The 26549-nt window shown below is 41.2% G+C and overlaps 1 protein-coding gene across 2 annotated transcripts; it reads left to right on the top strand.

The window, feature by feature from the left end:
• Window positions 1-13430: 13430 nt before the first annotated feature.
• On the top strand, window positions 13431-26134 carry fam219ab (family with sequence similarity 219 member Ab). Of its 2 annotated transcripts, none has more exons than XM_055886363.1 (6): window positions 13431-13722; window positions 14753-14855; window positions 21055-21157; window positions 21295-21375; window positions 21564-21639; window positions 24508-26134. In XM_055886363.1, exons 1-6 carry the CDS (start codon window positions 13654-13656, stop codon window positions 24664-24666), a joined length of 591 nt encoding a protein of 196 aa, XP_055742338.1. In that variant the 5' UTR covers window positions 13431-13653; the 3' UTR covers window positions 24667-26134. The 2 variants fall into 2 exon arrangements, with proteins under 2 accessions (XP_055742338.1, XP_055742339.1); XM_055886364.1 differs by having other exon boundaries at window positions 13435-13722; window positions 21564-21618.
• The last annotated feature ends 415 nt before the right edge of the window (window positions 26135-26549 follow it).

The following is a 26549-nucleotide window of genomic DNA, read 5'->3' as shown; positions in this document are numbered from 1 at the left end:
GGCACCACATAGTGTGGGAGAGAAAGCCGTTTATTGGATGTTCTCTATAGGCTACTTAAAATAGCTCAGTTTAACTGTGACTCCTCCATGCCTGAGCAGGGAGCGGGAGGGGAGGGAGAGAGAGGGAGTGTGTGTGCGACATCACAGTGATCCACATTGACAGTGGCGTCACTACTCTGTCGCCTCGCTCGAATCACCCGTCTGCTAACTGGTTGGACCTCACAGGCTCTCTCTCATTCAAGCAATGCGCAGTGGATATTGAACCACTAAGAACTGTTGGGAAGATTTGCCTGGAACTTGGTGGCAACTGCCTTGTAAAACAATAATAGTGTGCTTTTTTGACTTAACTTTATTCCTGAGGAGGCAGCGGAATCCATTGTAGAGTCTGGTCGACTTATGGAGATGTTTGGAGAGGATCGATGAATATGGTAATTCCGGACGGTGCGATCTGCTAAATGAAGCAGCTACGAGTGAGTGAGTGAGATTGAATTTGTGAAGGGCATTGTTTTAGTGCCTATTGGTCTAACTAATTGACGATGACTAGAATAAGCTATCATTAGAAGAGAACAAGTTGAACAACAGTTGCACAAAACCCTTTTGTTGTCCAAATAGCCATTTCCCAGCCAACTATTGCATGTGCAGTTGAAATCTGCTATTTGGAATAGTAGGCCTATGTGTAACACACACACACACACACATACACACATACACACAGACTCTTATTGTTTGTCCAGAGAACAGAATCCAAGCCGCTCATCCACGTCCACCCCATTCTAACAAACTATTGTTATCCACATAGCCATTGCATAACAGTTGGCAGTGGGTTGCATTGTATTGACCATGTCTGGTGGAGAGGGCACCGGCCTATATCGTACACTTTGGACTCACTCGTCACTGAAATCCAACGGACATTTTCTCAGTCAGTCTGTCCCAAGTTACTTCTGGGCCCTGCTTTTTTTAGAACAGATATGAGGAAAGTTTTGCTTCGAGTAGAATTTATTTTCTACTCCTCAGTCTCTCTTGGTAGCTAGTGTCTAGCTATTGAGACCTGGTTATCCCACGCTGCAAGGCTTTAGCTAACTTGGCTAGCTAGCTGGAAGGATAGCTAACCACACTACAAAGGGCTAGCTCTCACCGTAAGGCTTAGCTAACCCGGGTAACTCACCACCAGGCTAGCTATACCAAACTAGCTTTTCTTACCTGGAAGGGTAGAATTGTTAGGTCTACTCTTGCATTTAGCTCAACCCACTCAACCCAGTATCGACTGGCCTGCACCCGTGGGACTGGTTCTATGGGAGGAGACCACCCCCCCCCTCCTAGCGTGGCATTAGTCAAAGGTGACTGGGGAAAGCCCTTGTCCAGCAAGGTCCAAAGCAGGCACTTTGTTGGCATGGACATTTAGGGTATGGAAGAGATAGGCCTTAACAAGCCGCTGGTGGTCAAGCCGTCATTGACTGGCCACCTCTACCCCAGTGCCTCATCTATAACCGGCACTACTCACCCTGGTAAGACGGAGCACTTCACCGTTTCCATATTCTGAAAGGTCTACATGATTGTGACATGTTCAGTTCAGGCATTGAAGCTAAAGTCCCTAGTGTTGGCTTACCGGGCCAATTTTCAAGCAACAATTTACAAGAGTTGGGCAATCTCTTAACGCCCAGTGCAGTACAAAACAGATTTCCCTGTGTTTTATATACATAGTTTCACACATTAGTTTGAAATTGTCAAAATTAGGATAATACCCTTTTAGTGTAAGAGCTTTTTGAAAAGACCCCCTGAAATTTCAGCCTGTTTTGGTGGGATGGAGTTTTGACCTGCCAGATGGTAAATTAGTTAATAGACCAATAAGAAAGAGAGTTACAAACCTGTCTGCCAATAACAGATTGTTTTCAGTTTTCCCCTCCCCACTCAGACCACTCCCAGACAGTCCAAGCAAAATTCTTGCTTGAGAAATTGTTCTTTGCTAAGAAGATATTTTTGTTTATTTTTTACCATTTGAATTGAAAACAATCACATTAAGGTACTTTATTGTTACCCATAACTTAAATGATATTGAGATAAAAATGTCTGTATTGGACCTTTCATCAAAAGCTCAGGCAACCAGAACCGATGGGACGAGATGTGTGTCAGTGCAGATATCAACCTCCAGGCCTCCAGAGGTGCCATCCGAGGCTGTGGGCATGCCGTTACTGCCATTCGTCTTCTGATGATGGGGAGTTGTGGCTCAACTTGTCCAGCCTCTCGGACAAAGAAAGGCAGATTTCCTTGACGCTACTATCATGCCGAAGGAGCCGTTTGGGTCTTCTGTTGCCGGCAGAAGCGCAAACTTCGCAGGAAGGAAGGCGAAGCCTTTAACTTCTGCTTGCACGCAGACCTGGGTACCGTGGCAAACCGGTCTTCGCCTCTACGAGCCAAGGCTTTGTGGCAGGTAGAGGGCAACTTGCTGGCACCAGGGTGTTCTATAAAGCAATTCCCCCAGCAACGCAGCAGGCTAAAAACCCACAGTTCGGCTCTCCAAACAGAGACTGACAGTGGAGGAAGCGGACCTTCACTGCTACCGAAGTGGGGTCCCGCCCACCTGATTCTCAATTACAATTGTCTCGCCTTAGAGCTTATGGCTTCCGCCGCCCTTCACTTCTACGGAAGAAGAGCGTCTTCACTGTTCATGTGCAGTACGCGCTTTTGCAAATTTACTTGGAAAGAACGGGAGCATGGCGTAAGAGTGCCCAACTCCTAATGTCTTGGGGCCCCCCTGCAACGGCAATCCCATTGGATAGTTGAAGGTATTTTATTGGCTTACAAAAGCAAGGGTTTACAGGCCGCTGAGGACCCGAGGGCTCATTCTTGGGCGCTGTTCAAATGCATCTCTTTACAAGAGATTTGCGAGGTGGCATGTTGGTCCACCCATCATATATTTATGAGGTTTTGCTGACTGGATGTCACTGTACCTTCATTGGCACATACTGTCCTCAGTGTCGGGGTCACTGAGTGGTGATGCTGTTGGGACTACCCTGGCTTCAGGAGTTGGCCATATTCCATATTGAGACATCAAAATGAGTATTTCAAATAAAACTTAGGGTTACTTGAGTAATCCCAGTTCTATGATAATATTAGTGAGATGTCTTACCGCATTTCCCTGCTCGCAAGACCGCAAGGAAGAAAGGCATGCTTAAGAATTACCTGTGATCTGGCAAGTGGCGCCTCATGAAATTACTTTAAATGATGATCTCCAATGTCAATGTAAATGGCCATTTCAACTTGATGGTCTCTTCTTCTCTCCAGTCAGATGGGTAGCTAATCTATATCCTCTCCTATTTTTGATAACCTGTAGTCTCATTTCCCCTCTCATCAGTAATAGAGTTCTACAGAACATTCTAGAGCTGGCAGAGAGCCTGGATCTCACGTGGCCTGATGACACAGCCAAGACATCCCACGCATTCCCGTGGTTATAATATTAACTCTATTACTCATAGTCAATCAAGTGCATCATTGCCATAACCCTTACTAGGAACTAAACCTGTCTTGATTTGGATTGGCTAAGAGTGGCAGGGAAAGCGGAGAGAAGTTTGAAATTAGTTTTCAACAGCAACGTGTCTCTAAATTCACCTCAATCTATCGTTGCATGGGGAAATGTGTGAGGGTGTTCTCTATATTGAAGTGTAATTGGAATTATATTCACTGGAACAGACCCGATAGAACTCACTCAGTCACACATGTACAGGCCCAGGTTGATATCAACACATCCACAACCCTGCAACTAATCACACAATCATAGGGTCTACTTCACAAAGAAATTTCAATTTGCAATTAGATTACATCTATAATATATGTTGGTAATATTTGGAAATGATTTAAGTATGGTGCACTCCTAAGAACAGTGCTTTCAATGTATGAGGCCAGCTCAGTGGTTTGTCAGTGGAAACAGCGCCACTGTTCGCCCCACCACCTTTGTTATTGTTTTTGTTGTGTTGATGTAACAGAGGGGAAACGGAGGAGAGGAGGCTCCGACAGCGCGGTAGAAGAAATTGCGGTACATATTCTGCTGTTCTATCGCACGTCTAATGACGTCAGAGGGGGAAAAAAGTGTTTGTTGTTTGCGTTAACTTTATTGTTGTAATATCCCAAACGGAAGTGGCAGTTCCACCAATCAAGCGTTCCAGTTTGAAAGGTCCAATGCAGCTCTTTTTATCTCAATGTTAAATAATCTCTGGGTAACAATGTAAGTACTTTACTGTGATTGTTTTCAATAAAGATGATCAAAAACATCTTCTTAGCAAAGAGCAATTTCTCAAGCAAGAATTTTGCTAGGACTGTTTCGGAGAGGTCTGAGTGGGGAGGGGAAAAACGGAAAACCATCTGTTATTGGCAGAGAGGTTTGGAACTCTTTTTCTTATTGGTCTGTTAACTTCTTTACAGTAATGTCACCAGGCAGGCCAAAACTCCATCCCACCCAAACAGGCTGACATTTCAGGCAGCCTTTTTTCAAACAGCTCTTACATTAAAAGGGCATTATTTACATTGACATTTGAGTCATTTAGTAGACGCTCTAATCCAGAGCGATTTACTGCATTAATTTTAAGATACTGTAGCTAGGTGAGAGAACCACATATCACATTCGTAGTAAGTAAATTTTTCCTCAGTAATCACCATTATCATAATTTTCACAATTTCACAGTACTATTACAACCTCATAGTGTGGAAATATATATTAAACACAGGGAAATCAAATGTTTGACTGCACTAGGCCTTTAAGACACCTTACAGATGTGGGATCTTAATTTGATTACCCTGTTGCAGGAGATCTTTCCTACAATGTAGTGTATTTGCGGTTTTAAAAGGCTTCTGAAGTCCCTTACGAAAAAAAGATCAACTCCCACAAAAATGTCCATTAATTATAATCCATGTAATAATTCACATTTCCTGTTGCCGTAGGGTTATTTTCCTGCTGTAGAAAACTGGCTCAGATTATGTGGTGAATCCCGTTTTAATGATATGGTAATCCGTCCCCAGTTAACCCCTCTAGCGTGTTAGTCTGGACTGAAGAGTAGGTCCTCTCAGGGAAGAACATGTTCACCTCGGGTACATTGTCCCTGCACAGGGAGGTCCTGACCCCTGGAATACACTGCCCATTATCACAGTGTGTATGTGTGTGCATATGTGGTAGATATCAGTGCTTAATGGGTCAATGTATTACAATGTACAATGTACATGTCAATGTATTATATCTCCTATTTCCCTCTTTGCTCAGGGGCCACTTGTTGGGGCTAACACAGGGGACAGCACGGCATCAGTCAGCCAAAGCCATGAAGCCCACAGCAGTCCATTGACTAGTGCCAGTAAACCACTGATTCGGGCTTGAGTGGAACTTTGAGGATTTTTATCTAAAGAAGTTGGATTTTAGGGTGAACCAGGAAGTTGAACATGGAGACAGAGCTGAGGACAGGTCTCTCTGTATGGGCCATAATGGCCATAGTGTGTAACTCTGTAGTGGGCGTCCTCACTCTCATCCTCTTTGTCATCCTCTACAAGGCCTGCAAGGTGCCTTCCTGCCAAGAGAGGGCGCCAGTGCTGACAGCAGCCCAGGAGCAGCAGAAGGGCGAGCAGAAATACTTACTCACTGTAGTCTGATGGTGAACGTAAAGAGGAAAAACACTCTCTGGCCAAACAGACTACACACACACATGCACACACACACCTCTCTCTCTCTATCTGTATTTGAGTCCATTTCTCTCTCTCTCTTTGCCTCTTCCTGACACCCAGTTGATCTCAGAGCAAAAGAACATGATAAGTGTTACGCATTACGTAAAAAAAAAACACAAATCCTCTTATCTCCTTGGCTCTGCTCTGGGACTGTCCATCTGTCAGTTTGTTTAAACTCAGCAGTCTGGCCTTACCCTGATCATCTCCACTGAACCAGTCTGGTGATTGAGGGAAAGGGTAAATGAAAAAGCGAATGAGAAGAGAGATGGATGGAAAGATGGAAAGTGAACAGCGACAGATTGATGTTTATTAACTGGAGAAATAATGATGCCGAGTATCATGAAATAGACCACAAGAGAGATCGACAGAGAGATAGATGCGGAAACAAAGGACGGCCGTGATGATGGACGAGAGAGAACGAAAGGGATGTTTTTAATGTGTCGTTCACGAAGAGAACGTTCAAGGATCTCAATAGTTTAAGAAAAATAACAAAAACAAAGGGAAATGAGCTCAACATTTCAACTAAAAGTTGTGCTGCAACACTTACATGTGTCCGTCTGCCACTGACTGGGTTCATAACCTTCTAAAGGAGTGACACAGATACAGTGTAATGAGAATCTTTTAGAAAGACTCCCATAGTTAGGGATGTTGTGACGCGGAGAATCAAAATGACAACTTGAAACGGAAGGATCTACCATGTACTGTACTATGCGAATAAGCATTCCACATGTGTAATTATGATGGTGATGTTGTTCTATGAATCATGGACAAAATGTTGGTTTTAATTTTTTATTAACACAATAAATGTTTTACTTTTGCGTAACTTTTGGGGATGTATATTACTGACCGTCATAAATCATGTCACTACAACCAGCACAAAATAACCACAGCATTGTCCTCACAGTGCATGATTATCCATCGAAACATGGGGAGCAAAGTGCAACTATTGCACTGTAGTAAAGGTGTGGCTAGCATGTCTTGAATCACGTTTTCCATAGTGTTGATTTAACCACAATGTCATTAGTGTGGGTCACTCCTGTAGCTGCTGTAAGTTGTGTCATTAGCCTTCCAGGTCTGTTTTGACAACTGCTATGGTCATTGTCACACAGACCTGGAATAACTACAGTAATGTATATCTCCGATCTGCTCAGAAATAATTGACGTATGCTAGTCTATGATGCGTTGTAATACGCATTCATTGCATATTTGTAGGCTTATGCATGATACAGGATCTCTGAGCTCCACAGGTCATTCAGTGTCTCGTGCTCACATGTGCTCCGGCACTTCCTGATTTACAAATTAGGCACTGTTACTGGAGGATACACAGTCAGGCCATAGCAATTCGGTCTTCTCTTTGGTGGATTGTTGTGCTTCTACCTAGCAAGGTTTTAATAAATGAGTATGTTCATCAGAGAGGAGTCCCTCTATTGCCTCTATTGCTGCCCCCTCCACCAGCTCTGCTACAGTCTGCTCTTTAGCTGCCTGCCTGCCTCTCTCTCTTTCTGTCTCTCTCCGTTGAACAATTTCAGGTAACCTCACCCGTTGTGTCTGCAAAGGTATGAAGGACATATTTGTTGTTTAGTCTAAGGGAGGAAATGTCAAATAAAGTCCATTGAAGGACTAAGCTTCTTCCACCAAAATGGCGACTCTTCACAGTTAATGTGATATGTCCCACCATGTTTTTACAAAGGTGACATTTCCCTCTCACAAAGAAACACTAAGGTATTGTGGAGGACAGTTTACTTCACTGTCACTCATTTCAAATGACAAGTTCTGACTTATTTTAATGCAATACTGACCATGAATGACTATGCTGACCTTCCATGATTCAGCGATTGACCCCTGAAGTGTCACGTTCCTGACCTATTTATGTTAGTTTGTTATGTGTGTTAGTTGGTCAGGACGTGAGGTTGGGTGGGCATTCTATGTTTTCTGTTTCTGTGTTGGTTTTGGGTTGCCTGGTATGGCTCTTAATTAGAGGCAGGTGTTTGGCGTTCCTCTAATTAAGAGTCATATTTAGGTAGGCGTTGTCACAGTGTTAGTTGTGGGTGATTGTCTTCCGTGTCTGTGTATATGTTTGCACCATACGGGACTGTTTACGGTTTGTTCGGTTTATGTAGTCTGTTCCCTATTCATGCGTTCTTCTTGTTTTATGTGAGTTCGTCGTCTAGGTCTGTCTACACCGTTTGTTGTTTTTGTTAGTTTAGTCAAGTTCGTGTTTTCTTTATTAAATTATGTGTTCAAACTTCGCTGCGCCTTGGTTCCCTCAATACTCCTCCTTTTCGGTCGAAGAGGAGGAGGACCGCCGTTACATGAAGGGCTGAGAGACCTTCTTTGATGGGGTTAGGAGGAACTGCCAATCCTCCGCCACTCACTCTTATCAACATGGTAAGCTTAGATCCATGGGATCCCTCCTATAAGGAAAGGATTGCATTAGCCAGAAGCATTGGTAGTGCTTGCTCATCATTCAGTCTTCCAATTGACCTATCCTGGTTGAGATTTAAGAGCTGGACTCAGCATGGGATTACATAACGCAATGAGCAAATATTTGCAAATGCAAATTACTAATAAACAGGAGACAGCGCAATAATCTGCCTCTCCATCTGCACCGCTTGAGGGTTTCCATAACCTACATCCAGGGAGAAAGGCTGGGATGAAGTCAGTCACTGAGGATACAGATCATTGTGTGTGTGTGTGTGTGTGTGTGTGTGTGTGTGTGTGTGTGTGTGTGTCTTATTGAAAGATGATGGGGCATAGGACACACAGTAGTGGAAGTGAATAATGAATGAGTCACCAGGCAGCATCACATCTGATCACATCACATCTGATCACATCACATCTGATCGCATCACATCTGTATAATGGGTGCCATTGGGATTCCCACCCCAAAATAAACATTCTGAAATCGGGTTTATCAAGCCGATTCCCAAATGTAAATCACTATGATTCAACAAATCAGCCCATCAGTTCCGTTTTGTCACTAATTTCATGTATCTTCTTGTGTTCCGTCACATTTAGCCTCACATTCATGTGATTTGCTGTTTTCTTTTCTGAAAAACCAGGGCTATAAGTAGAATGAAGTTAATGAGTTTCATTCACTAATGTCCCTTCAAAAATGAGTTCCGCCAAACAAAAACCTGATAGAAAAGCATTTCTAAGAATAATGTAAGTACGGGAATTGTTGACTCAGTGTGAAACTAGTTTGTGACAACTGTATTCAATTTGAAGTTAGTGACAGCAAAAAAAATGAGTCTAACAAAGTATTAGACACTATTCCTCAGGGTTCAATAATTGGCCCACTATTGTTCTCACTTTATATAAACAACATTGGTGATGATGTCAGATATTGTAAATTCCATTTATATGCAGATGACACAGTGATGTACTCTATTGCTCCAACAGCGGACCAAGCTTTAATGCAGTTGGAGTCTGATTTTAGGATACTACAGGGGTCTCTTTTACAGCTTAAACTTGTTTTAAACGCTAAGAAAACAAATGTCATGTTTTTTTCTAGGTCTAAACTCTCAGTTAGAAACACGTTTGTAATCACTAGCTTGGATGGTACTCAAATCAATAAGGTCTCTGCATATAAATACTTAGGGGTATGGTTAGATGATAGGCTTTCTTTTAAAAAACATGTTAGTGAATTGGGAAAAAAGCTCAAATTCAAGATAGGATTCCTTTACAGAAACAGGGCTTGTCTGTCCTCTGTAAATAGAAAAAAAATTGTGCAGGCTACTTTTATGTCCGTTTTAGATTATGGTGATATTATATTATATATATATATATTATATATATTATATGCATGCATCGGCAAACACATTAAAACCACTGGATGCTATTTACCATTGTGCACTCAGGTTTATCACGGGTGATAGTTACAGAACTCATCACTGTATCCTATATCAACATGTGGGTTGGGTCTCTCTATCTGTGAGGCGAGAGCAACATGCTCTTTTGTTTATTTATAAAGCACTTCTTTTAAAACTACCTCCATATATATCATCATTAATTTCCACAAGATGTACTAATTTTAAAACCAGATCACAGATGTGGATTACATTAGAGACTCCTGCGGTCTCCACAGAGTTGGGTAGGACTGCCTTCAGGTCCTTTGCACCTTATTTATGGAACAAACTGCAGATCCAACTTAAGTTAGACACTCTGGTGTCCCTTGCCCATTTTAAAATGTTTATGGAGGATCAATATGATGTTGTCTGTGATTGTTTCTGTTGAATTGTGTATGTTTTGAAATGTTCTTGTCTGTATGTCTAAAACTGTACATGTCAACATGTTTACACAGGGCACAGCCGTAAAAGAGATCCAGGTCTCAGTCTGTTTTCCCTGTTAAAATAAAGATTAAAAAAAAAAAAAAAAAAAACATCCCTGGGTGGAAATTGATCAAATGGACTGTTATATCCACAAAACGTCACCATTGTTTTATACCCATGCCTGTGGTCTGTCTGTTCATGTTTGAAGTCTGTCTGACAGCTAGCTAGAAGAAAACTCAAGAAAACCTCAGGAATGATCACAATGCACTACTTCTTTATGAGCTTGTATATCGAACAACTATTACATTCTAACGAGTCCTGCGCTCGTGAAAGTAATCTAAACTCACTATGATGGGGTCATAATAGTCTGTAGTTCAAACCGTTTGGACTTTAGATTAACCGATTTTGGGGTGTCTTCTTACACACCCCGCTCTAGCGCAGCTGCCGTCTACTACAGAGATGAGTGGCTGCTATGGGCAGATCCAGAACATATAGACGTCTCTAGCATGTAGCTCAAACAGGCGATTCAGGAGCAAATGTGCAGCAGTTTTAACATAGGCCTACATATTGGAGAAGTCCCAGGAAGACGTAATGTTGACCTGTGTACCGCGCACGCGTAACTATCAATTCAGTACCATGGACAGTGACCGCGAAGAAATACAGAAGCGTCCAGTCGCGATTTCAGCACCACTGGCTAGTGGACCAAACCGCACCTGTAGTGACTGCCATGATGTTCCCTCATGCTATGGTTCCATTTCTCCTTTCCCCAAAATGTTGAATTGTAAACTGATAGGGAATACATTTGAAGATTATTGAAACCACTTCTGCAGATTCCACTGGTATTCAAGCAGGAACACACACACCAGATATGCATGCCCACACACACGAACACACACGAACACACACGCACATCCATACACACACACACACACACACACACACACACACACACACACACACACACACACACACACACACACACACACACACACACACACACACACACACACACACACACACACACACACACAAAATAAATAAGCTCTGTGTCAATATGAAGGACCATAAGCCTACCACATGGCCTCTGGGACCTTACCTTGGTCTCATGCAATTAGTAGGGGTGGAATTACAATGTCTCGCCAACCTTCATTCATCACATAGCCTATGTTTGGAGCACCATCTGCTGGTTCATACTGGCTAAGACAACTGTCCTTTCAAGTAATAATGTCTAAATATACTAGCCTAGGCTTTATTGTTATTGATTAGTGTGCCGTTAGTACATGATATTGCTGCTCTTTGCTGGAATGATAATGGACATGTTGTTTTAATTGCCAACCATTGAAATGTAATGGAGGGGAAGGAGCAAGGCAGTTTGGAATAACAACAAAAAAACGACAAAGAAAATGCAATATATTTCTAAAAAACATTTATTTAAAATATAGGCTGTCATATGCCAGAAGAGGTCTTGCCACCCCTTGCCACCTCATGGTTCCACTCTAGGTTTCTCCCTTGGTCCTGCAACTAGACATTTAAATAAAAATGTATGTAAAAAATGTGACAATTACTTAGCCATCTGTAACACTAAAAGCAAAAGTCAATTATTATTATTATGTTTTATTTATTTAAATGGATAGTTGCGGGAAAAAGCTATCCTGGCCACTGTGCTTCTGGTTCTGCAGGCCGGAAATCTGTAAAGCAATTTGTAAGGCAAACTGCTGATTTAAAAAGGGCTTTAGAAAATACATTTGATTGATTGATATGAAATCTTGCCTGTAATAAATAAATAAAAATATATACAGTACCAGTCAAAAGTTTGAACACACCTGCTCATTCAAGGGTTTTTCTTAATGTATTACTATTTTCTACATTGTAGAATAAGAGTGAAGATATTAGAACTATGAATTAACACATATGGAATCACGTAGTAATCAAAAAAGTGTCAAACAAATCATCAAGATTTTAGAATCTTCAAAGTAGCCATCCTTTCCATTGATGACGGCTTTGCACAATCTTGGCATTCTCTCAACCAGCTTCACCTGGAATGCTTTTCCAACAGTATTGAAGGAGTTCCCACATATGCTGAGCACTTGTTGGCTGCTTTTCCTTCACTCTGCAGTCCAACTCATCTCAAACCATCTCAATTGGGTTGAGGTCAGGTAAATGTGGAGGCCAGTTCATCTGAGGCAGCACTCCATCACTCTCCTTGTTGGTCAAATAGCTCTTAATCAGCTTGGAGGTGTGTTGGGTCATTGTCCTGTTGAAAAAGAATGATAGTCCCACTAAGCGCAAACCAGATGGGATGGTGTACCACTGAAGAATACTGTGGTAGCCAAGCTGGTTATGTGTGCCTTGAATTCTAAATAAATCAGTGACAGTGTCACCAGCGAAGCACACCCACACCATCACACCTCCTCCTCCATGCTTCACGGTGGGAACCACACATGCAGAGATCATCCGTTCACCTATTCTGCGTCTCACAAAGACACAGCGTTTGGAACCAAAAATCTAAAAGGTGGATTCATCAGAACAACAAACAGATTTCCACTGGTCTAATGTCCATTGCTTGTGTTTCTAGGTCCAAGCAAGTCTCTTTTTCTTATTGGTGTCGTTTAGTAGTGGTTTCTTTGCAGAAATTCTACCATGAAGGCCTGTGTCTGTTACTTGAACTCTGTGAAGCATTTATTTGGGTTGCAATCTGATGTGCAGTTACCTCTAATGAACTTGTCCTCTGCAGCAGAGGTAAGTCTGGGTCTTCCTTTCCTGTGGCGGTCCTCATGAGAGCCAGTATCTTCATAGCGCTTGATGTTTTTTGCGACTGCACTTGAAGGAACTTTAAAAGTTTTCCATATTGACTGACCTTCATGTCTTAAAGTAATGATAGACTCTCGTTTCTCTTTGCTTATTTGAGCAGTTTTTTCCATAATATGGACTTGGTCTTTTACCAAATCGGACTATCTTCTGTTTACGATTGGCTCAAATGCATTAAGACGGAAAGAAATTCCATAAATTAACTTTTAAAAAGGTACACCTGTTAATTTAAATTCATTCCAGGTGACTACCTCATGAAGCTGGTTGAGAGAATGCCAACAGTGTGCAAAGCTGTCATCAAGGCAAAGTGTGGCTACTTCGAAGAATCTCAACTATAAAATGCCTTTTTTTATTTGTTTAACACTTTTTTGGTTACTACATGATTCCATATGTGTTATTTCATCATGTTGATGTCTTCACTATATAAAAATTAAGAAAAACCCTGGAATGAGTAGGTGTGTCCAATCTTTTGACTGGTACTGTATATACATATTGACAAGTGCACTTATCGATGTTAATAACCTAGGCTACAAATGTGGATTATATTGGAGTTATGCCGTAAAAAAATCACTGGTCCACATTGTCAGGCAATGGTGAAACGGTTTTACGCTCATTCTCGGGCAGCGTTAAGGCGAGACCATTATGGGCGAGACCGATTAACGGATCTGTACCCGGAAGTGGGTGGTTGAGTTACTGACTGGTTACCACTGCATAGATACTGCCTGCTGGGATGTGGCAGAGAACCGGAGAATCGCAGAGATTTCTAGAAATCTGAGAAACCGAAAATCTGAGGCACAACTAATCACACTTTTGGCCCAATACACGGCGCTGCCGTATAATTACCGAGGCATAAACGGTAGAAGACGTCGCCAAAATGATGGAAGAGATACCAGTAGATAGATTTCAGGTTCCGAGCGCTGTCCAGGGAGAGATTCAGACACTTGTAAGTGGAACGTGTTTTTTCATTGTGGTGTTAAATTAATGCATAGGCTAATATATTCTGTTCCTATATTATGCGACTAAGCTAGTCTACTAGGTGTTTTAAAACATACATGCTGGCTATAATGTATTGTTGAATTTAGATATTGGCCTGGTGATATTTTGCAGCATTTATGTTTTATCTCTGATAAAGGTAACACATGTAGCATTATTCTTGGTAGGCAACCATACGGTCAGTAAAATATTATGCCTGGCTTTATTGCGATGAGAAGCAAATTTAGAGAAGACCTCAATCAACAGACTATCCGTTTTTTAAGAGATTGAGATGGTGAGCTGTGTGGTGTCATCGGTGATGCCTGGCGAAAAAAACATCCCTACACGTTCGCAGAAGCACATCCGCTCTGGGTACAATCATAGAGGCAAAGGCCAGCTTTAACACTGTCACTGCAAAAATCCCAAGTAGTTGATTGGAATGCATGTGACAGATGACGTTATTATTGAATTGTAGGCTCTTACTGAACATTACAACGCAATCGGGTAGCCTATCAGAGCAACTAAGGCCTAGCTGATGTTCGATTTCTTCATCATGCAGAGACTGCGTGGAGCAGTATCCTCCACGACATCATACGTGGTGTTTAACTCTGAATCAAACCCACTGGTTCGCATAAGATGTTGTTAGGCATATAGTGATGTGTCTCGTCAGTAGGCCATATTTGTTTGCTGTACAGAGTTCGTTTCTCAGGGCCCTGGGGTACAGTTGAACCTATCTGCAATAGAATACCGAGATTCAACTGAAGGGCCTTTCTATCCGCAGCGGTGTAGCTTTTGGGAGCTATGAGTGAAATGTGCATCATGGGAGTCGATGAATGGACTGTGTGCAATGAAGATGTGACTGCCTGACAACCTTTGATGTGTGTGTGAATGAGAGACATAATTGATTTAGGCTTGTATTTACTAGCCTTAACAATGTCATGAACATCCCAGATTATATGTATGGGAGTCCTCTCTCTCTCTCTCTCTCTCTCTCTCTCTAGGACCCTGCATCATCCACAGCTTCTTCCGAAGCAGACTCAGACACGAGGGAGGAGGAGCCAGTCACTATTAACTACAAGCCCTCTCCTCTGCAGATGAAGATAGGTGAGTGTAAGAAGGCTCAGCCGAACATACTGCCAGCGTCTGTTTATTTCAGCACCTTGGACAGGGGTCACATGACTGGAGAGCAATACAAAGATTTGGGGAGCAATACAAAGGCTAGGTGTACTGGAGTCAAGGCTCAATCATTCCCCAAAACCATATTACCAAAATTAAAGGCATAAATATAAACACATTGACACATCTCATTGTGATGTCCAGTCTGTAAAATGATTGAATGACTCAAGAGTAGAAAGGAGCATTTTAGGTAGCAAATTTAGCAATTTCGTAATAAGACCTGTCTTTGATGACCAATCGATCCTCATGATATCCTTTCAACAAATATGTTCCCATAACATATGCAATGAGGGAGGGACTCCTATTTTTTGGAAAGCCCTGGTCCCACAGATTTCCGCCCCAAGCCCTGATATATCAAAACCTCAAGCTAGCCCACTGCAGCCATTAGCCTGACGTCTGTACACTGTTTCCCTCCTCGTCTGTGCGTGATGCAACATAGGGGGTGCTGTTTTCACTTTGTAAAAATGTTGTTCCCAAATTAAACTGCCTCGTACTCAAATCTTGCTCGTACAATATGCATATTATTATTACTATTGGATAGAAAACACTCTCTAGTTTCTAAAACCGTTTGAATTATATCTGTGAGTAAAACAGAACTCAAGTTGGAGCAAACTTCCTGTGAGGGAGTGAGAAATCTGAAATCAGGCAGCCTGTTCTAGGGTCAGTTTATTAATTTGCATGTCTTCTATTGGTCGACATGCACTGCATACGCCTTCCCCTAGATGTCAGCAAATAGTGAGAATTGGAATGGAGTTGCTAGGCAAATCTGAGGCCATATAAAGGGTCTGGGAACGTGGGGTGCACTCTTTTCAACATTCGCCATGACGCAAGACAGACCTCAGGATGGCGTTCTGGAAAGCTCCCGTTATAGGCCTTAGATATATCCGGCTCTGATTTTATTCGATATAGGTGTTAGAAACATCATAATATATTTATTTTAAACCGAGTAATATCAGTTTATATCAGTATATAGCGATTTTCGGATATTTCTTTGTGCTGCGTTATAGTGAGTTGGGCACGTCTTCGCCACATGGCTAATGTTTACTGCTAATTCCAAAGTTGAAGGCGACAATCTACAACCGAGCAACGATTCTTCTGGACAAAGGACAACTTGCCCAAGATTCTGATGGAAGCTCATCAAAAAGTAAGAACTATTTATGATGTTAATTCGTTGTTCTGTTGAAAAATGTCAAACTACTATTGCTCCATTAATTTCGGTGCGGTCTCGCTTTAACGCACGCTGTATGTCGTAGTAACTTTAATAAAAAAAATCTAACACAGCGGTTGCATTAAGAACTAATGTATCTTTCATTTGCTGTCCAACCTGTATTTTTTAGTCAAGTTTATGATTAGTTACTGATTAGATTAGGTGCCTCTCCCAAGATTTCTCCCGACATTTTGTTTGCAGCTTGGCTACTATTCTCATTGTATAACCACGATTTGTGCCGCTAAATATGCACATTTTCGAACAAACTCTATATGTATTGTGTAAAATGATGTTATAGGACTGTCATCTGAAGAAGTTTGAGAAGGTTAGTGAAAAAAATAATATATTTTGCTGGTTTATTCGTTATCGCTATTGTTGGCTTGAATCAATGCTGTTGTGTGGTTGGCTATTGTAGTAAGCTAATATAATGCTATATTGTGTTTTCGCTGTAAAACACTTAAAATATCTGAAATATTGGCTGGATTCACAAGATCTTTGTCTTCCATTTGCTGTACGCTGTGTATTTTTCATAAATGTTTTATGATGAGTATTTAGGTAATTCACTTTGGTCTCTGTAGTTATTCTAGTTGCTTTGGTGAGAGTTGTGATGGTGGCTGCAATGTAAAACTATGATTTATACCTGAAATATGCACATTTTTCTAACAAAACATATGCTATACAATAAATATGTTATCAGACTGTCATCTGATGAAGTTGTTTCTTGGTTAGTGACTATTTAAATCTTTATTTGGTCGAATTTGTGATAGCTACCTATGCAGGAAAAAAATGGTGGGGAAAAAAAGTTGTGTCTTTTGCTATCGTGGTTAGCTAATAGAAATACATATTGTGTCTTCCCTGTAAAACATTTTAAAAATCAGAAATGATGGCTGGATTCACAAGATGTGTATCTTTCATCTGGTGTCTTGGACTTGTGATTTAATGATATTTATATGCTAGTATTTACTTGTGGCGCTATGCTAGGCTATGCTAGTCATCTTTTTTACTGATGAGGGTGCTCCCGGATCCGGGAGTTTTCCCCACAAGTGGAACACACCACCCAGAGATTTGGATACTGGGTTATTCCACCAATTCATTGCATTTTTAGAAGTGTAACTCTCAAGAGTTTTTAAATTAAAAAAGGACTATAGTAAGTGCCTATTAAGTGCCAAATAAAGTAACAGGGTTGACTATAACACGGTTGAACATTTCATCTTAAATCAGCCATGAATTCCCTTGTGACAGGGGGAATGGAAGCTTATTGTGTGCAACAGGGAGTGACAATTGAATACAAGCATCACAAAAAAATATAATAAAAAATATACATTTCTAGCTGTCTCATGCTCCATGTTTGTATTGTCACGTGCACAGGTACAGTGAAATGCCTTTCTTGCGAGCTCTTTCCCAACAATTCAGTAATCAAAAACACACAAGAAATATAAATAAGAAGAACACGAGAAGGTAAGTAAGTTATATACAGGGCAATGGTGGAAAAAGTACCCAATTGTCATACTTGAGTAAAAGTAAAGATACCTTAATAGAAAATGACTCAAGTAAAAGTGAGTCACCCAGTAAATTACTACTTGAGTAAAAGTCTAAAAGTATTTGGTTTTAAATATACATAATTATCAAAAGTAAACGTTATTGCTAAAATATACTTACTGTAAGTAGCGAAAGTAAAAGTTTAAATAATTTCAAATTCCTTATATTAAGCAAACCAGACAACATAATATTCTTGTTTTTAAAATGTACGGATAGCCAGGAGCACACAACATTCAGACATAATTTACAAGCAAAGCATGTGTTTAGTGAGTCTGCCAGATCAGAGGCAGTAGGGATGACTACGTATGTTCTCTTGATAAGTGCGTGAATTGGACCATTTTACTGTCCTGCTAAGCATTCAAAATGTAACGAGTACTTTTGGGTGTCAGGGAAAATGTATGAAGTAAAAAGTACATTATTTTCTTTAGGAATGTAGTGAAGTAAAAGTAAAAGTTGTCAAAAATAGAATTAATAAAATAAAGTACAGACAACCAAAAAAACGAATTAAGTAGTACTTTAAAGTATTTTTACTTAAGTACTTTACACCACGGATACAGGGTCAGTTCAAGGGTCAGTGCCAATACCATATTTACAATAGGCAGGGATACTGGAGGGGTAAGGGTAGATATGTATAGGGGTAAGGTGACTTGGCATTAGGATATATGATAAACAGAGTAGCAGCAGTGTATAGGATGATTGTATGAGTGTGTGTGTGTGTGTGTTCGTGTTGAGTCAGTATGCATTTGTGTTATTTGTGTGTGAGCAAATTAAGTGTGTGTGTGTGTGTGTGTGTGTTGGAGTGTGAGTGTGTGTGAGTGAGTGTGTAGGGTCCTGTGAGTGTGTATGCAGTCATTGGAACATAAAAAAAATAAAAAATAGAACAGTCAATGCAGATGGTCCGTGTAGCCATTTTTGTAGCTATGTAGCAGTATTATGGCTTGGGGATAGAAGATGTTCAGGAGGCTGTTGGTGTCAGACTTGTTGCTCCGGTACTGCTTGTCATGCAGAAGCAGAGAAAACAGTCTATAGCTTGGGTGGCTGGAGACATCAACATTTTTTGGGCCTTCCTTTCACACCTCCTGATATACACTACATGACCAAAAGTATGTGGAAACACCTTCAAATTAGTGGATTCGGCTATTTCAGCCACACTCATTGCTGACAGGTGTATAAAATTGAGCACACAGCCATGCAATCTCCATAGACAAACATTGACAGAATTGCCTTACTAAAGAGCTCAGTGACATACAACTTGGCAGCGTCATAGGATTCTACCTTACCAACGAGTCAGTTTGTCAAATATCTGCCCTGCTAGAGCTACCCCTGTCAACTGTAAGTGCTGTTATTGTGAAGTGGAAATGTCTAGGAGCAACAACGGCTTAGGCGCAAAGTGGTAGGCTAGAGTGCTGAAGCACGTAGCGCGTAAAAAAAACGTCTGTCCTTGGTTGCAACACTCAATACTGAGTTCCAAACTGCCTCTGGAAGCAACGTCAGCACAAGAATTGTTCGTCGGAAGCTTCATGAAGTGGGTTCCCATGGCCGAGCAGCCGCACACATGCCTAAGCTCACCGTGTACAAAACCAAGCGTCGGCTGGAGTGGTGTAGACCTTGCCGCCATTGGACTCTGGAGCAGTGGAAACACGTTCTCTGAAGTGAAGGATCACGCTTCACCATCTGGCAGTCTGACGTAAGAATCTGGGTTTGGTGGATGCCAGGAAACGCTACCTGCCCCAATGCATTTTGTCAGCTGTACAGTTTGGTGGAGGAGGAATATTGGTCTGTGGCTATTTTTCATGGTTTGGACTAGGCCCTTTAGTTCCAGTGAAACGAAGTCTTAACACTACAGCATACAATGACATTTTAGATGATTCTGTGCTTCCAACTTTGTGGCAACAGTTTGGGGAAGGCCCTTTCCTGTTTCAGCATGACAATGCCCCTGTGCACAAAGTGAGGTCCATACAGAAATAGTTTGTTGAGATCGGTATGGAAGAACTTGACTAGCCGTCACAGATCCCTGACCTCAACCCCATCGGACACCTTTGGGATGAATTGGAACACCGACTGCGAGCCAGGACTAATCGCTCAACATCAGTGCCCGACCTCATTAATGATATTGTGGCTGAATGGAAGCAAGTCCCCGCAGCAATGTTCTAACATCTAGTGGAAAGCCTTCCCAGAAGAGTGGAGGCTTTTATAGTAGCAAAGGGGGGACCAGCTCCATACTAATGTACATGATTTTGGAATGAGATGTTCAATGAGCAGGTGTCCACATACATTTCGACATGTAGTGTATGTTAATGTGGGCTATTTTTTAGCACTTTTCTGCGATTCTTGATTGTTTTTATTGCTTTCCTGGGAGGCTTATCAGAGATAGACATGACAGTGACATGACATGACGCCTCAGTGCTAACATAACTCAGGTTCATGGGCACATGATTAAAGCATATAATAGCTGTAGGATGAACAGAGGCATCCAGGGGGGTTAGAGGGACATCAATTAGGTTATTCACATTATGACTGCCAATTCCCCCGGGACAATGTACATTTGCAGCATCACTATGACAACTCAGCGACACAATGGTAGGGCTTGGGTCACGGATACGTCATTGTCTCAACGCAGCCTTGAAATGCGTGGACAGGGTCCAGGAGCCAAGATGATTCGGATGGACGCTGTCGTTCCTGTAGAGCATCTTCTTTTTTCTGTCCTTTAGTTATAAGGTGAAGATGGCCCTTGCCTGATATATATGACACAGTATTGACTCAAAACCAGATGACCAGTTTAATGGTGTCAGGAAACTGGTCAGCTGAGAGCTGCCATGCCAGGATTTTGTCTGTGACCATACTGTATACACTGAGTGTACAAAACATGACTTAGACTGACAAGGTGAATGCAGGTGAATGCAGGCGAATGCTAAGATCCCTTATTGATCTCACCTGTTAAATCCACTTCAATCAGTGTAGATGAAGGGGAGGAGACAGGTTAAAGAAGGATTTTTAAGCCTTGAGACAATTGAGGCATGGATTGTGTATGTGTGACATTCAGAGGCTGAATGGGCAAGTACAAAATATTTAAGTGACTTTGAACGGGGTATGGTAGTTGGTGCCAGGCGCACAAGTTTGAGTGTGTCAAGAACTGCAACGCTGCTTGGTTTTTCACGCTCAACAGTTCCCCGTGCGTATCAAAAATGGTCCAGCCAACTTGACACAACTTTGGGAAGCATTGGAGTCAACATGGGCCAGAATCCCTGTGGAATGCTTTCGACTCCTTGTAGAGTCGTGCCCCAACAAACTGTTCTTAGCGCGATATTCAATATTAGGAAATGTTTTGTAAACTCAGTGTTTTTTTGTTCATACTCTAATGTCACATTCTGTGATGTGCAGAGAAACAGCGCGAGCTGGCCAGGAAGGGATCACTGAAGAATGGCAATGCCGGTAGTCCAGTGAACCAGCAGCCGAAGAAAAACAATGTGATGGCCAGAACACGGTGAGAGCTGACCACGGTCCTGATTATGGCCTTCTTGATTTTGGCCCTACAATATTTTTTGTTTTATTTCTCCCTATCTCCCTCTTCACTGGTATCTTCAACCTCTCCTGTTTCTTTCCCTCTTTCCCTCTCCACAGGCTGGTGGTGCCCAATAAGGGCTACTCCTCCTTAGACCAGAGCCCTGATGAGAAGCCCCTGGTTGCCATAGATACAGACAGGTATATGACAACATCAATGACTGTCATACACAGAAATGTCCACCATCACCCTTTAGTCTCAGATCTGCCAACATACTGTAGATACAGAATTTAGGTTATGGGCAGTGTGTGAGGTGAAAATAAATATAAGATCAACAGTGATGACATAAATCTATGCAAATGACCATACACTTCCATTTATGTTGCAGTGACGATGACTTCGACATGTCCAGATACTCCTCATCGGGATACTCCTCAGCCGAGGTGAGATGTGTGAGGGCCCAGGTACCTATGCACTCTGGGTAACACTACTTAAGCCCGGTAAAGATACAACAGCCGTAATAAGGAGAGACTAGGCAAGACAAAACTAACCCGTTTTAGAATTTTGTGTAGAACAGCTGACTAAAGACAGCTGCATTCAAATAAAACATTTCGAGACACGCTGTTGAGACCGTTTCCATGGTGACGGTACCTCTACAATGACATCATACAACTTTGAAACAAAGTTGCCACTGGTTGTAGCAAGGTGTTGTAGCAAACGAGCATCATGAAATACAAGCACCAGAAATAGGGCACACATTCTGCTAGGCTAGCTAGCTAACTGCAGCAAAATACAGCCAGATCCAATATTATTGGCACCCTTGATAAAGATGAGCAAAAAAATATACAAATACTGAACAATATTGTATGCAAATAGTACAATTGTATTAATTTATACTAATACAATTGCTCAGAGAAAGAGATTTTGTTTAACAAGTAATAAAACAAATCTCTAAAAGATAGGGTTAAATTATTTGCACCCCTGTTTTCAATAATCTAGCATCCTTGGCACTGAGCCTTTTTCTTAAATGTTATATGAGATTGGAGAACACTTCGAAATGTTATATGAGATTGGAGAAAAATCTACATTTTGCAATGGCCACCTCAGTCTCCGGAGATGAACCCCAATGAAAACCAGTGGTCTAAATTGAAAATGGCAGTCCATATACACAGACGAAGGATATCAAGGATCTTGAAAGATTCTGTATGGACGAATGGTCTAAGATCCCTCCCAATGTGTTCTCCAATCTCATAAAACGTTTTAGCAAAAATGAAGGAGTGGGTGCTGGAGTATTAAAAACAGGGGTGCCAATCATTTTAATCCCTGTCTTTTTGAGATTTATTAAACAAAATGTATTTCTCTGAGCAATTGTTAGTATATTAGTATGAAATAATATAATTTTCAAAAATGTTTGAGCATACAATATAGCTCAGTATTTGTATTATTCAATTTATGCAATCTTTGCTAATCTTTGTCAAGGCTGCCAATAAATTGGGATCTGACAGCAGCTAGGTAGCTGTCTGCTTGCCTAGCTAGCTAACTGCTGGACTAAACACAGAAGTTCTGCGTACTGTTCTCTGATTTTCTAAACGGACCTGTCTCTTTTCAAATCTTTAGCCGACATGAGACGTTCTGAAACTATACTGTTTAGATCAAACAAACTTTGTTCTAAAACTGCATTAAACCACCTTGTCTCATCTTGGCCATTGTATCTGTAATGGCCTTTACAGTCATGCCAAGCCATTGCCACTCACTCCCCAACACACAATCTCAAGGTTCTTTCCCTTCACAAACCTTATTACAGTAAATGCAGATTACTGTTGGATAGAAATTCAGGCTACCTAAATTCATTATCCAAATATCAAACCAACACCACAACTGACTCATTCTCTAAGCCACTTACATTCATTATTTTAGCCTTATGTCTTTATCATGAAACCATTTAGCTATTGTACGAAGACTATTTCCTGGTTTCCTGATATGATCACTGAAGTAAGTAGACTCCAGTAACTTTTTTGAATCTGTGATAAGTCATAGTGTTCATTGATTTCCCTGTGTAACAATAGTTACATGATGGGTACTCCTTGAAGACTCTACTAACCAGCATTTTTAAGTCTATGGTAACATTTCTTCAGCCTCAGTAATGTTATTGACAGACCCCTACACCCCCTAGTAACGTGACTGACCATCCCCTACACCCCCTAGTAACGTGACTGACAATCACCTACACCCCTTAGCAGGGTTGGGATTATTTGCATGTAAAAGTAATACTTTACATATTACTTGTTACTTTACAATATTACTTTGTGTGGAAAGTAAAGTGTTCTATTACTAGCTATATTATTTTGCGTTACTTTCAGGAAAAAAATCTCAATGTTTGTTTAACTGTCAGAGGGAGCAAGGCGAGCCATGTGTGCTCTACCAAGGATTGGTTACTTACTAACTCAGGTTTGGTCACTACTGTAGTTTTTCCTTTCATCTGTGGCGCTGCTTTCCTGTGGTAGTCTACAAGTGCTGCGCTATATATGGGGTGCTTGATTAGCCATATTCTGTATACTGTAAGCCAAACATCTGTACAGATTTCCAATCTTTTCATTAAAAATCTTTCTCTCGAGCTGCCAGTTCTGGTTATAGATCGCTCGTACATGGATCCATAGAGATGTATAGAGTGCACACTTGCCACTAGACGGGAAAGCCCTCCCTGGGCTTTGCTACTGTATCACAGAAGCGACTATGGCAAAGATCAGCGGTGCGCCCTCTGTACATTTCTGTGGACAGCACAGCCTTTCTCCACTCGCTTCGAGAACTAAATGAGGAAACAAGTTGAGATTCCATCATGGAAACACACGCCCGGTAGAGATAGGATTCTAAAATTAACGCACACGTTGTTTGACAAAGTAACTGTAATAATATTACCCAATTTGAAAAAGTAACGCATTACTTTATTCCCTTACTAATAAAACTAATCTGGTTACATAACGCATTCATTTGTAAACGTGTTACCTCCAACACAGCCCCTTAGTAACATGACTGACCATCACCTACTAGGAACATGACTCACCATCCCCTACAGCCCCTAGTAACATGGCTGACAATCCCTTACAGCCCCTAGTAACATGGCTGACAATCCCTTACAGCCCCTAGTAACATGGCTGACAATCCCTTACAGCCCCTAGTAACATGGCTGACAATCCCTTACAGCCCCTAGTAACATGGCTGACAATCCCTTACAGCCCCTAGTAACATGGCTGACAATCCCCTACAGCCCCTAGTAACATGGCTGACAATCCCCTACACCCCTAGTAACATGTCCATTATCTCCACCCTCGCAGCAAATCAACCAGGACCTGAATATCCAGCTGTTGAAGGATGGTTACCGACTGGACGAGATCCCTGACGACGAGGACCTGGATCTGATCCCGCCCAAATCTGTCAACCCCACCTGCATGTGCTGCCAAGCCACTTCCTCCACCGCCTGTCAAATCCAGTAGCTCACACATGCACCATATGTTCACTCTGTCACTAGAGCAGCGACAGAGAGAATTGACAGAACATGATAATCATATGACAACAAATAATTAAGACGAGGAAAATTAAGACAAAAATACACAAACATTTTCAAATACGACTAACAGTGATTACTTCCTCCTATGGTAGGACATGCACTTCTGTTTGTGTTTGAGGCCTCTCAGATGCCTCCTCCGGGCCAATATTGTGTTATACAAGTGAAAATTATTACAAAATAATTTTCATGTCCCTAAGAATAAGACATATTATTGTAACTGCTGCTGATCAAAGTCGCTCTGCTTACTTGACTTCAAGGTCATATTTATTGCGTTTTATTCCGTATCTTTTATTGGTCATGGACTTTTTATTTGAAGGATCTGTATGATTGTACATGCTGGGGTGTTTTTTGAAGATGCATATCAGTTTACGTATATCTGGTATCTGTAATTTGGTACTGAAAGCAGGGTTGTGTAGCACCGGCCTGGTCAATACACTCATTCAGTCTACATTCTTGCCCTCTTTCTTATTTTTGATTGGTTTGAGGTATTTATGGTTTTGGTTTTTAGGGATGAATGTATTGCAAAGGGATGACATGCATGATGAGCGCCTACTGTAAGTGGATTGGGAGATTTATCTGAATTGGCTGTTTGTTCCCGCATCTTACTACTGCACACTGCTATTTTGTCCATTCTTCATTGATTAATCACTTTTGAATGTATAATTCTTGCACATTTGAATTTGTCTGGGTTCTAAGGTGATATGCGTACATATTTCCCTAATCTGCGATGATCCTTATTCAAGAGGAAGATATAGAATTCATACTTTGCTCACCTATCATTGGACTCATTCTAGAACACAATGCTTTCACAGCTAGGTTACACAATTCAGCCCCATAGAGGCCACAGGGAACAAGTGTTTGTGTAATAAAAGTATACGCTGACATTCACTATATTTTTGGATACAGCCTGTTATGACATCCTACCATGCCCCTCCCACAGTGTGTCTAACTAACCACTCCCCAATTACATCCTGCTAACAAGTCTTGATTGGCACAATCATTCTAAATAATGTCAAAGGAGAACACACATACGTCATCAACTAAATGAGTGGGGTGCGATTTATTTCACTCACGTGGTTGATTGGAACGTGATCTAGTGATCATACGTATCCCTCACTATCACCCTCACTCAAACACCCGTCAGAGTTGATTTGCGATTAGACTATGCCTGAAGTATAGAACATTAAAACAAAATGTGTACATTTATCGCCAGTCTCATGACTTAACGTATTTCAAAGAGATTTGCAATATATGAAGGTATGCATTTAAAAACAAAATGTAGACAAAAAAAATGAATGATGATTATGTTCTCATGTGGACACTTCCATTCCAGTATTTAACAGTGTTATTGTTCTGTGTAGTGTATGATATCAATAAACACAAAGCCATCTGAACCTGCGTAGGGTGTCTTTAATATCTACAGTTCTGGACATAAAAAAATGTCCTCTTCCAAATTGCTTTGCTACATCCAGTTATTGTTAATATGACAAAAACGTGCAGGGTGACGGCAAGTACTAAGTACAGCTGTGGGGCTTGGCATGCACTCTGTTGATCATATGGGTAGGGTAAGTGTATGGTAATTGCATCACAATTAATTACACAGGTATTTACCGGGAGCAGGAGTATCATAAGTTATCCACAGGTTCACGTTGAAAATGACAGCTTCAGACTTTCAGAAAATCAGAACAACTTCAAAACTTCAATAATGCTGATACAGAAATGCAAGCTGAAAGGCACACATTATTACACAAACCCCTATGAAAATAACAAAAGGGATGTACAAAGTTAAAAAATGTTGAGAAAAAAAAT

The sequence above is a fragment of the Salvelinus fontinalis genome, chromosome 28 (genome assembly GCF_029448725.1).
Source record: "Salvelinus fontinalis isolate EN_2023a chromosome 28, ASM2944872v1, whole genome shotgun sequence".
In the NCBI taxonomy this organism is placed as follows: domain Eukaryota; kingdom Metazoa; phylum Chordata; class Actinopteri; order Salmoniformes; family Salmonidae; genus Salvelinus; species Salvelinus fontinalis.
The sequence above is the reverse complement of the archived record's forward strand: the minus strand, read 5'-3'. Positions and strand labels throughout refer to the sequence as shown.